The sequence below is a fragment of the Perissodus microlepis genome, chromosome 8 (assembly GCF_051167445.1).
Source record: "Perissodus microlepis isolate ML-2025 ecotype Zambia chromosome 8, ASM5116744v1, whole genome shotgun sequence".
Taxonomy (NCBI): domain Eukaryota; kingdom Metazoa; phylum Chordata; class Actinopteri; order Cichliformes; family Cichlidae; genus Perissodus; species Perissodus microlepis.
Window position 1 is genome coordinate 19345141 of NC_140468.1, and position 14402 is coordinate 19359542.

Below are 14402 nucleotides of genomic sequence, written 5' to 3' on the forward strand. Positions count from 1 at the left end.
CTTCCACAAATGTAGGCAAATATTAGTCAGCCTTTTTTCTCACTTGTCATAAATAATTATTAAAAAGGGTTTACCAAACATTATACTCCCATTAGTGCAAATTAAATAAATCAATTGTCTCATTGCCATTTAAACATTTAGACCTCTTCTTTTAGAGTTCTTTTAACTTTGGTTCTAACACGGGATCAGATTGTAGCACCAACCGGGTATCTCCTTTAAATTTGTCTTATTTAAAATTTCGTGAACAGAACTTTTGAAACTACAGAGCGGCGCTGCAGGAATTTACCTAAAGAGGGCGGCAGTTCACAACACATGAGAATCTAGAGAGTTGCATAAAAGAAAATCAGAAGCTTCACTTGAAAAGTTTTTAAATAATCCTTAATAGTGAGTCTATGAAAGTTGCTCATTCAAAATTTTAATTCTAAGCTGTAGATAGAAAAACAATCTTCGTACACCTTTAACTGTATGAAGCTCCAGGTTTTCCTTCTTGCAGGAAGAAAATGAAAGATACATTTGCAATCTCGCACAGCAGGGGGCGCTGTGCACTGTGATTTCATCAGGAGGAACCTAAGCCAAGAGAAACACAATGAAAATTATAATGAAAAGTTGTATAAGTGAGAAGGGACGGATTTTAATCATTGATAATATTAGAATAAAAAACATTATATAATAAAACTACAGTTTTACCTCTAATATTATCTAAAGACTGTTATGAACTGGTACAGCGCAGTTCTTAACCGTCATCTTAAACAGTGTTGGTGGAATTTGCATTTACAAAAAGCAAAACACGGACAGTGTGGAGGAATTCAGCCGTAGGCATTATCAGTTGAACGAGTCTTTTATCTATTTGCTGCATCTCTTTCACATAAAGTCCGCCGTCCGCCAAAACCTTTAAATGACAATAGGAGTCTGTGGGAGACGGGTATGCAGCTTTTCAACATGCTGAGCAATGTCTGATCTCTTGGTACTGTTACGAAAACATTGCATAAAACATTGAGGAGACGACTTGGCTGAAGGATTAGTCTTTAGAAAATCTCTGGGCTACTTTTGTGTTGAAGCACCACGACCCCACTATGCAGCCTGTAGAGCAATTGGGGAGAAAACTGGGCCTTTGGTTTAAGTTTGAACACAGTCTCTAAATGCAATACTTCACGTTTCCCACGTGAACAGGTAAATTCAAATGTAAAGGGAACGAAAAAACTCGGGGCAATGGGCTATGAGTGCACATATGCGCTCTTAGCTAAAGGCTGGCTTTCGCCAAGGCTTCGCCCGGAGCGCAAAGGAGGAGGAGGAGAGGGGGCAGTGGAACCAATAGGAAGCCAGCACTAGCTCAGTTCTTTATAACTGTGTCACAGGGGCAGAGCAATGCCACAACCAAGTTTCTGCAGCTGGAAGAGTTTCAGTGGACTATAGGCTCGTCACAGTCGTGCGTTCAAAGAGCGCGCACACAGCAGTTCTGCGTCGCTTTGCACAATCCGCAGAAGAAAGGATCCACCAGTGGACTTTCTTTATTCTGGGGGGACTGCTTTCACAATGAGCGCCGGACAGACGTACGAGAAGAAGATTGCGAGTATTTTGACCGATCTCCCAGGATCTATGAGTTGCCATCCGAACTCCAAGGACTCCCCTACTCTGCCCGAGTCGTCCGTGACGGACATGGGCTACTACAGTGGACAGACGGCCCACGGCCATCATGAATATTATCAGAGTCAGCCGTACGGGCAGCCCATGAACTCTTACCATCACCAGTTTAATCTGAACGGAATGGGAGCTGCTGGAGCGTACGCCACCAAATCTGAATACCCATACACGAATGGCTACAGACAGTACGGACATTACAACAGAGATCACCTGCAAGCTTCACCTCCGGGCTCAGGTAAATGAAGAGATAATCACAGGCTGTGTTTTGTTTTGTATATCTCCAGTGTGCATAATTTGATCTACGCCAACTTTAAATCTAATCACTTGTTGCCCTCTTGCATGATCTGGTTGGACATTTTTTAAAAAGAGGTATCCCTCATAGCAAGTTACATTTCATTATAAACTTTATTTCCTATTGGCGCACATTTTGTCATTTTGATTTGATAACAATTGGTAGATATCCAAGTAATCCAAACATAAAAGTATTACAAATATAAAAGCAACGTGGTGCTCACTGATTATTTTATTTCTTGTGCAGTCATGCGTAAAAGATAACATTTGTCCAGTGGTAGTGTGCCGTTTTATGCTACTGTGGTGTTATAATTGCCTACCCTGGACTGAAACAGCAATTAATAGGTATGCATAAACCGGTAAGGGTTAGATGGTAATATATTCACTTCATAAATTTTAATGTTACCAACGTTTAACCTTTGAAGTGAAATGCAAGTTTAGACAAAAATATTTTTTTAAAGCGTGAACAGTACAATTTGGTTTCCTTCTTTGCCTCCGATGTTCTTACTAAAGTGCCATACTTGTGTTTTCAACTGAGATTTTTATTATTATTATGTTGATTTAGGAAAATTATTCTCAGTTGTTGTTTTTCCCCCTCCCTGGCTAAATTCCCATATCGCCAAATGTCTTACTACCGTGAGACTGCTACCGTTTTGTTTGTTTGTTTTTTAAATTTTATTTTCCTGGTGTTTCATGTTTAAGCCTTTGAGGCCGTTTGAAGTTTTATTCAGTGGTCAATATTTATTTATTTATGTGTGTATGTATTTATTTATTTGCAGTGAAAGAAGAGCCAGAGCCGGAGGTTCGTATGGTAAATGGAAAACCGAAAAAGATTCGCAAGCCGAGGACGATCTACTCTAGTTACCAGCTTGCTGCTCTGCAGAGACGCTTCCAGAAGGCACAATACCTCGCCCTGCCTGAAAGAGCGGAGCTGGCGGCTCAGCTTGGCCTCACTCAGACGCAGGTAAGCCACCTGTAAACACCTCACATTTTCCAACTGATCAGCGCTTTAAAGTCACGTGAATCAGGGTTTCCCCAGTATGGCCAATAATGTAACCTTTAATAACACCCTGGTGCGTAATTACGCACAGCATATATGCTTTTTGTGTCTGCACTGGATATCCCTAATTTAGGTAAACGATTAACAATTAAATGCGCTGCTATCCTGAAGTTAAACACTCTTTGAATAAACTAGAATCATCACAAACATTTTAACATAACAGTTAATGCTGATCCTCTGATTCTTAGGTCAAGATCTGGTTCCAGAACCGGAGATCCAAGTTCAAGAAGCTGTACAAAAACGGCGAGGTTCCCTTGGAGCACAGCCCCAATGCCAGCGACTCCATGGCCTGCAACTCCCCGCCATCGCCCGCTGTCTGGGACAACAGCAGCACCCCTCAGAACACCCCGATCAGCAGACCTCAGGTGCCGCAGCCGACGCACAGTTCATCGCCGCCGTACCTGGAGGATTATAATAACCACTGGTACCAGCAGGGATCACACCTACAACACCCGGGAGCCGTGCACCACCCAGTCCCGCAGCAAAGCGTGGGAGCTGTTTATTAACACTGACTCGAGAGCAGTCTGTCTTCGGTTTTATTTCAAACGAGGTCTCTCCACAATGACTCTGCAGAGAAAACGATGACTGGACCGGGAGACAAACCTGAGATGAAACATTGCTGTGTTTTTTTTTTTTTGTTTTAGATGATCAAGAATGTTTCAGAACTGGGTTTCCATTCACAAAAGCACATAAGGGATTTCTGATCACTTGTGGCAGCATATTTAACGGACATCTGGCGTGTTTTTAAATTATTTATCGCTTCAGTTTTTTCCTTACCTTCTTTTGTAAATGAATAAATGGTAAATATGCAAGTTTTTTTTTTTTAAATAAATAAGATGCCTATACACAAACCGAATAATAGCAAAAAGAAAAACAAAAAAACAAAACAAAAAACAAAACTGTGCGGTTGATCCATGCTACATCAAATCTTGTGGGTTTGTAGAGAGCGCTCAAAACAACTCAGGTCATATTTATATGGATTTGTACAAAATGTCGAAGGCTGTAAATATGTGTTTATATGCAGAACCACTATGATCATATTTGTTCAAACGGAACGACTGCACTGTGGTGCTTTCAAAAACCTTCTTTGTTTTTTGTTTTTTTTTATATTCATGTAATTAGTCCACTTGTTGCCTTCCTGTCAATTGAATAAAGGTGTTAATTGTACGTGGTGTGTGAAGCCCCTTTCATAAAGAGCCTGTCGAGAGACGCACTGGAAAACCGTGCACACATCTCAGTGTTTTCAGTTTATGTCACCTTAAACTGCGACGCATTTTCAAACCAGTTTGAACTGGATTGAACTGTGGAAGACTTATTTGCACTGGAAGCAGACATTATAATTACAGCTTATACGGACATTTGTAAAGAACAACAAATATGCAAGCGGTGGCCTATGCTTTAAATGTATATTTAATATATTTACTATATATATTTTACGTAACTTTATTTCAACTTCTAAACTGGCCAGTGCCAACATCTGTGCCGAGAGGCGTCTGCTGTTACAGGCGCAGGTACAGTGCGGCTTTCTTGGGATTTAGTGGCGCGCTGACGTGTAGACACATTGGAGTCACTCAGTTTTATTACGATTCTGCTGCCAGATAACAAGAAAGAGTTCAGTGTGTATGTGTGTTAGTGGGGGAGGGGGGCGGGGTGGGTAGATGAAGCAAGACTGTTCCGAGGGGAATCTCCCACGCGCGTATGAACGCGCATAAGAATGGACGAAAACAGTGCCAAATATTGAAGGTACGACAAAACACAAGCGCGTTTGTGTATGTGGGGAGTGCGCGCACCCGTTTAAAGTTTTATTCATTCCTTTTGCGCTGGCAGACTAGTTCTCCTCTCCTTCGCTACCGTCATTCACACAGTGACATAAAAGACACATTTTTTATCTCACAAAAGGGCTTTCCCAGGTGATAACATAAGACAGGCTCGGCTGTGTGTGCGTTCACAAAAGCTGGGGGTAAACACCTATATGAATCACCTGAGAGACGCTTCGTAAACACGACAGCGACTGTTGTGACAGCTACAATAAGGCTGTCACAGGAAAAGAAGAAGAAGAAGAAAAAAAACAGCTTCCCCCGCTACACACCACCCCCTTCCCCAGCCTCGACCCTTGCGTCAGCTAATAAATAATGACAGTGGACAATAACCTCGGTTTGGCCACATAAACCTTGCGTTATTAAATATGCAGCCCAAAACTGACATGATGGAGAGCCGCTAATGGCGAGCTTATCCACATGGACCACCAAAGCGCCATTACGCACTGAGAAAAAACGTAGGGTGGGGCAGGGGCTAGGGGTGTGAGAGGTTTATAACCTTTTATACTGCTTCTAGTAACAAGAATGGTATGCCCCCATGAGTGGAGCTGTTAATGTATGAAACTTCATTGCAACATGATGTCGGGTTTCCCTAAATAATTTCGCGGATTTCTCAATTTACCTGAGACAGGAATCAAAAAAAAATATTTGAATAAGGCTTAATACTGATATCAGTTTAAAAAAACAATTCTCGTTTCTAATTAATAAATAGTTTTATGTTAGGAAATTAAACCTTGGATAATTTAGCTATATTAGCCAAGCGTAAACCTCAAAGTGCAATATTGGAAAGGAGTAAATTAACGCAATTCACAATAAGAAAAGAGCTTTAAACTAAAATAATAATAATCATTATTATTATTATTAATATTATTATAAATCAGTAATCAGAAAAACTTGTAGGGATAAAACAATAATAATAATAATTATTATTATATTATTGTTGTTGTTGTTCGATATAAACCATGTTTTCAAATTGTTTAATTATTTTACATTTAATTTTTAATTAAAAAAGAATAAATAAATACACAGCTATATTGACTCAGATAATGCAAATCTGAGGGATATTAAGAAATATAATGGCAGCTATAATAAGTATTGGGCTGTAGAAAAAGAGTTTATACTTTAAAATGTTGGGATATATTTCCCACGTAATTGTCATTAAGCTGTAATAAAAACCAAGTGTTTTTCCACACCCTTTGTAGTGTGTTTAGAGATTACGTTTATTCTCAAAGTTTCTGCCAGACTTCACACACATTCTCTCATAATTCTGCTGTAAACAGTGAAATGTATCACAGCTCCCAGTTCTGTTTCCCTAATGTCCTCTTGGCTTATTTCTCTGAACCCAACACCAGTTGCCTATGGCTTCAGTCATCATGTCGGTGCCCTGTGCTGATTTGACAAAAGCACTATGATTACTATTGCCTTTTAATATCAATGAAATCTCATCAAGAGCACATGTGACCTCCCTTCAGCGGCTCCCTCAGCGTGTGTGGGCCTCGGCCGTAGCTGTCAGGGGAAACATTTGTGCACTTGTGTGTGTGGGCTGTAGGACATGTCGATGTATGTCATGCCTAAACATCAACAAGTGTAAGTAGCCACGGAGGTGGAGGTGAACTGTTGAACTTGAATGTGATCCTGCATGGCACGACATCACAGCACCCTAAATAGAGCTGTTGCTCAGGCCCCTGTAACCCTTCTTCTCCTTTTTCCCACTGCAACAATCAACAGTGTGGTGTCAGCACTTGTCCCCAGGGTGCAGCAAAACGGGTTGATGCGGAGGTCGGCAACTCAAATGTATCCATGGAAAGACTCTCAGCAGCTGTCCTGCACTGAGTCCCTGCATGGGCTGGGCCTTGGCTGCATTAGGATCACTCATGCTCTTCATTTTGCTGCAAACTTGGATGAAATGATGGGAGAAAGGCATTCTTGACAGCTGTGGACTTGTGAACCCTGCCTGACCTCAGGCCATGGCTGGGCCGGGCTGGGCCGGGCTGTGTGTTGATGCTTCACAGCCAGTCGTCACAACCCGATGAAGCCACGAGGAGACCTTTGTGCATCTTACCTTGGCCTATAAATTAAAGCTCAGGATTTAAAGACTGTCAAATGCTGAAAAGGAAAAAAGGAAACTATATTTTCCCACACTTTCATTTATGATAACCCAGGCATGCTCGAATTTAATTCACTGAATCTAAGTGTGAGTCAGTGTACATACCTTTCTGCCTGCATTGTGTTTGTAATCCCTCCAGATTCTGTGTGCATCATGCCACAGAGTAAGCCAGGCCTTCCTTCAGACGAAACCAAATCATGCATTCACTCTCTCTAACAGGGAAGCTGCTCACAATTACCCGAGATGTCAGATCACTCAAGTTAATAACAATAATCACCCCAGAGACCTGCTATGCCATTCACCCATTCAAAGCAAGTGGGATTTAATAACAAGCTATTTTCCCTCTTATTGCTATCCTGCAATTAAAACCCATCAGACAGTTCGTATCTGATAACCCAGACCATCCACATCACTGATACAGTCAGACTTGGCTTTATCATTACCCTTCAACCCACCACCCCAGCTTCCACCCCCCTCCTCTTTAGCCTGTCTATTACACCAGGAGTCTTTTCACTTTCTCTTCAATCCGCCTGCATGATAATTGCCCCCCCGTTTGAAAGGTCCTACTCTTCTCTGTCCAACTCCACAAGCCCATTATTCTAATCTGGAGATGTGAAATTGCCTATAATTTTCCCTGATGCCCCGTCACTTGCTTCAGCAATGCTCGCCTCTTCTTCCCTGGGTCCGCATGTTTAACAAGGCACATAATCATCAGGAATGAGGAAAAGGGCACGAGGGTGTATATATATATAAAGAAGGAGATGTTAATGTAACACAATGCTTGTCGTTATGTGAGAAAATCAGCTCGGAGGAGCGAAAACACGGGGCTATGGTGTGGCTTTGTTCTTCACAGGAGCACCACAGAAGGCTTTAGAGCTCCTGAACAAGGCGCCACTTCTCTGACTAGGTAAGGCAGGGCTGATTGCACGCTGTGCGACTGAGAGTTCTGGTGACTTGGTGTGGACATGCAGCTAGAAATGGGTGTTATTTTATATGTTTTTGTATCTAAAGAGGCTGTTTTGCAACTAAAGCTTGTTTTTACCAGGTGCTCCGCTAGAAGTTCACTTAGCTTTTGTTTAGAATTATGAAAGGTGGCTGTCTGGATTATTATGAATGGATTTTCTGGGAACTTCTCTACTTCAGCATGAGGCATGAAAATCCTTACACCACACAACTAAAATATGCAGAATTTTCAGCAATGTACTTTAAAGCAATACAAGTTTAGGATAAATATTTCCAAAAGGCTTCACTTTATTTTTTTAAACCCTGAGTGTGACATCAGGAAAAAAAGATAACTAATGTTTGCCAGACAGTTTGAAGCAGCAGAGTGATGAATGAAAAAGACAAAAAGAAGTCACTGGCTGTTTCTCTAAGCTTCATTAAGCAGAAATCAGCTCTCCATTTAATCAAGAGCATCAGCCCCGATTGTTTGCAAAGGTATAAATAGCTAATTCTCTGTGTTTAAACAGTCTAAGCACTAGAATTAGCAAATCATTTCAAAAGACTATAAATCAGGCGAGGTTTATTGTCGGGACAGAGCAGCCATTTATCATCTGATTATGATAAGGGCGAGTTTGCTTTTTGATCTCACTGGAAAATAAGGGAAATATTGTAAAAATGCTTTCTTGCACGTCATCTCCGCTCTCCACTTTGATGATGAAAAAAGATGGATGGTGGATATTCTCTTCAACGTCTTTAAACGCATACAACTGTGTGTTTTTAGACTAAACACATTTTATAACCAACACCCAAAACAAGCAATAAAAATGCAGTGAAATGTTATTTTTGAATAATATTAAAGGTATTTTAGCTGTAATACTGGCTTTCAGATAAAAGCATTTGAACAGCACGTGTCTTAGAGTTTTTATCCTGTGCAGAAATGTTACGTTAAAACTCAGCCACGGTGCGTAAAGGCGGCCACTCGGATCCCACCCTCTCTTTTTTGTCTCAGCTGGAAACAACTTCTTTCCTGTAAGGGAACAGCCTTCCTTTCGATTTATATCGAGCCCAGTCATACTCAAACGTGCACGGTAAAACCAACACAGCCTACGAAACCGAAAAAAGATACCAAGGCTGATATTTGCTTTTTGTCTAACAGAAATCAATCCCCAGGTGTTTTGACAATGGCTGTCGAAATTCAAGCAGGGTCGCAGGTTTTTGTGAATCGCAGTTCAGGAGTGTTGATGGACAAAAGACAGCTTTTATTCTCGCACGGCATTATCACAGGCCGAGCTGTGCAGTGCTCAGAAAGCTCTGAAGAGTTTAAGCTTGTGTTTGTCAGTGTCTCATAGCACCGGTTGTTATTAATCCAGGCTTCTTTAAGGAACCGTCAATTCCATCTTTCTTTTGAAATTACCTGAAAGTGAGGGGAAGATAAAGAAACCTAAGCAAAGACATTTAGTGACAATAAAGTGACAGCTGGTTAACTGCTGGCTAATAAAGCAGACGCACGGACACAGTATATTTGAAAAAAGTTCTTTTATCCAGAATGTCTTTTAAACTGCACACACAAACCCACGTTTCACTGATGTCAGACCCTGCAACACTAGCTTGCAGTGATATAACGCCCCCCCCCTTTTTTTTTCTTTTATGCCTGAATATTTCTTGTAGTGAGAATTTTAAAATTCAAAACACACACAAAATACAGTGAATATAAACAAGGTCTCCTTAACTCTCAGTTCTGAGAGGAGGCCTCTGGAGGCACCAGCAAGTTCAGTGCAGCCCGATGGACTCAAGTGTCCAAAAACTGTCCACTCACATCATCTGAGGCCTGTGCATCGCGTCCTGATGATGAGGGTGATGATTCGGATACCAATGACCGAAAGTGTTCATGTAACTGCTCGGATGGACCGGGGCTCCTTTGTTCGCCATGGAGACCTCCCATAGCTGGGGCAATGCGGGCGAGCAGGGAGAGATGGAGCTGGTGCCGTGGAGATGTTCTCCCTCTGATCCGCTGCCATGCTTCATGATCTTTTTGTACTTGGAGCGCTTATTTTGAAACCATATTTTCACCTAAAGTGGGAGAACAAAAGAGAAAATGGGCATAATTGTCACTGCAGTTAATAATCAGCAGCAATATAAAAGAAATCTCATTGTCGTTTTCTTTTTATTAGCATATTTCCCCCGCATTAAACTCGGTGCTCTTTTCATCATAAACTACCCCGAAGGGAACACTGTGAGCAATAAAGAAAGTAAAACTCATAATAACTCATCTTTTGGGGTTGTTTTTGCAAGTCCCAGGCCTAATCTTGGCGCACACTTAGCTATTCAGCCTTGCAGATGAGTGGCACTTGTTACCCATTAAAGCTAAGCCCTTTTATTGTTCGCTGTTTTATAAGTCTAGTGATGCATGAGTGTGACAGTAACAAGCCGGGACTGAGAGAATTGTGAAATAAAAGCGGCTCCAAACGCGCCGTGATAGGTCAGCGAAAATGTTTGTGGGTTCAGTTCATGATGGCTATTTTTATACCCGAGAACAATGATGTGAATATTCATTAAAAAAAAAGAAAGCACCAAAGAGCCCGCTGGATATCTAGGCAACAACAACAGCACCAACAACCACACGAATGGCAGAACAACTGAGAGATAATTGTCGGGAGAAGTGTTCAGGGATTAAGAATAAAGTGCAGGAGGCGGCTGAGATCATAATATTGTTTATCTTCTATTTTAAAACTCTGACGACTTAATCGTTTAACTTTAGAACTCAACTGAAACAAAAAAAGTGACCCAAAGGTCTCATTTTTGTCCCATCCGAGGGGGGTCAGTTGACACGTTTGTCTTGGAAACGCGTGTAATTATTATAGTGCGTGTGCATGTGTGCATGTGTGGCCTATAGGTACTGAAAGACTTACAACTACACCGTAAAAAAGTACGTAAAAACGAATAAATACAAGCATATCTCATTGTTAGGGGCTGGTTTAATGCTCTATAATAAACTACTGCAAAACATCTGCCAACCACTCCTTTTGCATATATTTTTTCCTCCTTTTGGTAATTTTGTTCCTACTGCAGCCATGCTCTGATCACAAAAAACACTTCAAGGACCGCAAATGACAAAAGAGATACAACCAGAAATTAAGTAAATAAGGAATGCATTAAGGGATAGGGGTATGAAATTGCTGTGATCCTCGATCATGCTGCAAGTATTTCTTTTCAATAATATCCAACACTATCCTCTTTCACTAATACATATATTTTATTCAGTCTACCATGAGTCACACTGATTCAAAATTGTTGTATATATATTATTAGTCTATACAAGGAGTGGAAATTTTGCAAGGGAGTCATTTTAACCAAAACATACTGACTATTTCTAGCTTTCACTACATCCTCCTAAATAATCCGGTTATTAGTTAATATAGTGCATAAACGATAGAGAGCCTCGCAAAGTGATGCGTTTAAGGCCTACCTGAGTTTGTGTGAGCCCCAGCTTTGCCGCAAGGTCTGCGCGCTCCGGTAAGGCCAGATACTGTGTCTGCTGGAAGCGCTGGTGCAGAGCCTGCAGCTGCAGACTGGAGTAGATGGTCCGAGGCTTGCGAATTTTCTTCCCTTTTCCATTTACACGAATGTCTCTGCCTTCAATCACAGCGGACTTGTCGTGGTCTTGAAGATGAAACACAGAGCACAGAGTTTGAGCAGAAGAAGACGTCCGATTTATGTTTTCACCATGTCCGTCAAACCAAAGCGTAAAAGTCCCATTGGACAAGCTTTGAACGTGGTCTCTGAGCAAAACCTACAGTTTCAAACAACACGAAGACCAGATGAGTAGTTCGGTTTTACAGCCTTAATGCATACAAATTGTAGTCCCCGGATACTGCATCTGATGGGCCCTGGACGCCAACACAAAACGCCAGGGCCTGAAACGAATTATATTTGAGCATCAGATATTAATCTAATGCTCCCAAATTCTACCTTAATCTGGACGGAACATTTTAGTGCGAGCTTCACGTGGCGATGTTTACACTTCTAAGCTTTCTGGATCAGAAGGCCCTAATGCCAACAACACACGCAGCAAATGATCACACACACAAGGATGAAAGGACGGTTTTATTCCGACACCCCTGGGTTAATGTGCATTAACAATAGGGGTTCCTATGGTAGGCCCAGACCATACTCACAGAATATTATTAATATAATAATTAATATTTAATGCGACTGCATATCTTTCTTATATAACAAGGCAAATAACAAGGCAAAGAAAGAACACCCTACCGAGACTTAATCCTTTATTATTTCTGCATTAATAATAATAAAAATACCCCAATGTGAACGTGCCTCCACTAAAATTATTTTTTTTAGTAAATCTTTGCAATGAAAAAAAAATATATATATTTTCTTTTTTATCAACTCACTACACATCTAAATGCGCTCCCCCCCCCCCCCCCCCCCCCCACCTCCTTTGCCATGTGCGCAAATAGGCTTAAGGCATATCAGTTTATGGCCGTTAATGATATACAACAGTTCAGTGACTTTCTCACGTACCTGTGTGCTCTAATCTGCTGTGGGTCACACTGTTGCTGTTGCTGTGATTGCTGTGTTGGTAGGGCATGTAAGCGGACGGGGGATGAGTGTTCACCGTGCCGGGGTAGGCGTAGCCCAAAGAGCGGCCATAGGACGCGGTACCAGGAAAAGGGCTTTCGTGCTGGGAATGGCCAGCAGCTTGCAAGCCGTGAACCGGATAAACGTGAGAGAGTCCGGAGGAGTGCTGCTGGTGCGTCGAGTGTCCGTGTCCGAATTCTAGAAAGGCCGACTTGGAGGGATCTGAGCCATTCAGACTGTCAGGGATAAAACCCACAGACATCATTAGCTAATGCGCAAGTCCACAAACCGTCGCTCTGAAGAGGGTTTCATGAGTTCTGTCGGACAGCCTGGAAGAAATCCACGCGTAACTCCAACGGATCATCAGCGAGAAAAGAGCCCCCAGTGGTTACAAGTTGCGGGGTGCATGCTCATAACTGTCGGGGAGTCAAAAAAATCAAATAAAAGCGAAAGGATCCGTCTTTACATCACGAACAGAGCTCACATGGTTCTTCAAACACCTCCTGCCTGCAGAACCTCAAACTCACACTGGCTTCCATCTACGAGCTCTCTGATTGGTCTTCGGCAGCCGGCTGTCACTGAAGCTCCGCCATTAACTTCATTAACATATGATAGGCCTATACAGGATGCAGCTCTGCAGCCCAGAGGCACCTCCTTCCATAGATTAGCAAATAAATATAATTACTATTTATTCCTTTCTCCATTAAGCAATATAAACAACAACTCCCAGGACAATAATCTCATTTTGAGAATTTGAAAAAGAGAGGAAAAACGAGCCAAACTAAATTTATTTGACTTTATTTATTGAATAATATGTGTTTGTGTGTTTCCATGTGCCCGACGCTCTTTTACAGAACGAATCAGACTCATTTGGGGGTGTAAGCAATTTAATAACCAGCAGAGAAAACATCATTCTAAGTTTTGCTCATTCCTATGTGGCGTTAATGATCAAGATTAAGGTCGGAATTGTGAAGGCTGCTTTTTTCCCCAAAGCTCCAATGTTTTTCTTCTGGTTTTAATAATCGAAATTAAGGCAAACGAAGTTTCTAATAAATTCTTCCTGCATCAAATCTGCGACAAAAAGTTTAATTTCTAAATTTCAGCAGTGTACTCAACGACATTCCTGCACTGTGCTGCCAGAAAAAAAAGAATTAAAAAAAAATATAGTAGTTTACTGCGAATAACCCCTGAACTAACTCTAAAATCGTCGAGAGACATTTTCCAGTATTTGGAAATTCACTTCTTTGATATTGCAACAAACACTTAAAAAATCTTAATAAATGGTGTTTATATGCAAGTACATATACAACTGCTTACAAAGCATGCTTTATTTATTTATTAAAGTGTAGCAGGAAATGTTTTTGTTCATTTAATGCTCATTAAAATATAATATTTTCATTATTTTAGCTTGTGTATTGCTTCTACAGTCAATTTAAACGCAGGGAAATACGGGCAATAAAACACAGAGATTCAGTGACACACATTTTTTTTAAAGTATGTGTCATTTATTAGTCTTAGAAGGTTCTGGCTACTGCAGATGTGTGAATGTGACAAATATTTCCAGACATATTTCCATACCCTGGAAGCCAGAAGGAGAAATAGAAGACAAAGAATAACAAAGTCCGGTATTTATTTATTTTGTTCTGTGAAACTAAGAAAAAAAAAAGGTCAGCCCACACGTCACTCATATTGTCACCACACGACAAGGTTTATAAAACAAGGGAAACTTGCCAAAAGAGGGCAGAATTGCAACTGCGTGGTCAGCAAAATCTAGAAGGTGCTCGTGGATGCAGATGGAGAGACAACTGTGGCAACAGGCCCAAAGTAGTAATAACTGTTTCTATATTTTCAGGCATGCCTGTTTCAGTCTGGAGCTGCAGTCTCAATCGACTACTACGAGAAAGCTACTGCGGCTACCGAGGCTTTTGCTTTCAATAAAACCACGTTT

The 14402-nt window shown here is 41.2% G+C and overlaps 2 protein-coding genes across 2 annotated transcripts; one reads left to right on the forward strand and one right to left on the reverse strand.

Annotated features, from left to right (window-relative positions):
- The first annotated feature begins 1358 nt into the window (after nt 1-1358).
- dlx3b (distal-less homeobox 3b) lies at nt 1359-4159 on the forward strand. Its single transcript, XM_084938035.1, has 3 exons — nt 1359-1876; nt 2712-2896; nt 3181-4159. The coding sequence occupies exons 1-3, from the start codon at nt 1534-1536 to the stop codon at nt 3496-3498; spliced, it is 846 nt and encodes a 281-aa protein (XP_084794161.1). The 5' UTR covers nt 1359-1533; the 3' UTR covers nt 3499-4159.
- A 3990-nt stretch (nt 4160-8149) lies between these two features.
- Nucleotides 8150-13033, reverse strand: dlx4b (distal-less homeobox 4b). The gene is made up of 3 exons (XM_084938036.1): nt 12398-13033; nt 11325-11518; nt 8150-9928 (listed from the first exon to the last, which is right to left on the reverse strand). The coding sequence occupies exons 1-3, from the start codon at nt 12717-12719 to the stop codon at nt 9671-9673; spliced, it is 774 nt and encodes a 257-aa protein (XP_084794162.1). The 5' UTR covers nt 12720-13033; the 3' UTR covers nt 8150-9670.
- Between the last annotated feature and the right edge of the window lie 1369 nt (nt 13034-14402).

Coding starts and splice junctions, on each gene's coding strand:
- dlx4b (XM_084938036.1), bottom strand. CDS start 12,719: ATGATGTCTGTGGGTTTTATCCCTGACAGTCTGAATGGCTCAGATCCC. Junction 11,519..12,397: donor CAGCAGATTAGAGCACACAG/GTACGTGAGAAA, acceptor TTCATCTTCAAG/ACCACGACAAGTCCGCTGTG. Junction 9,929..11,324: donor TGGGGCTCACACAAACTCAG/GTAGGCCTTAAA, acceptor CTCCCACTTTAG/GTGAAAATATGGTTTCAAAA.
- dlx3b (XM_084938035.1), top strand. CDS start 1,534: ATGAGCGCCGGACAGACGTACGAGAAGAAGATTGCGAGTATTTTGACC. Junction 1,877..2,711: donor AGCTTCACCTCCGGGCTCAG/GTAAATGAAGAG, acceptor ATTTATTTGCAG/TGAAAGAAGAGCCAGAGCCG. Junction 2,897..3,180: donor TTGGCCTCACTCAGACGCAG/GTAAGCCACCTG, acceptor TCTGATTCTTAG/GTCAAGATCTGGTTCCAGAA.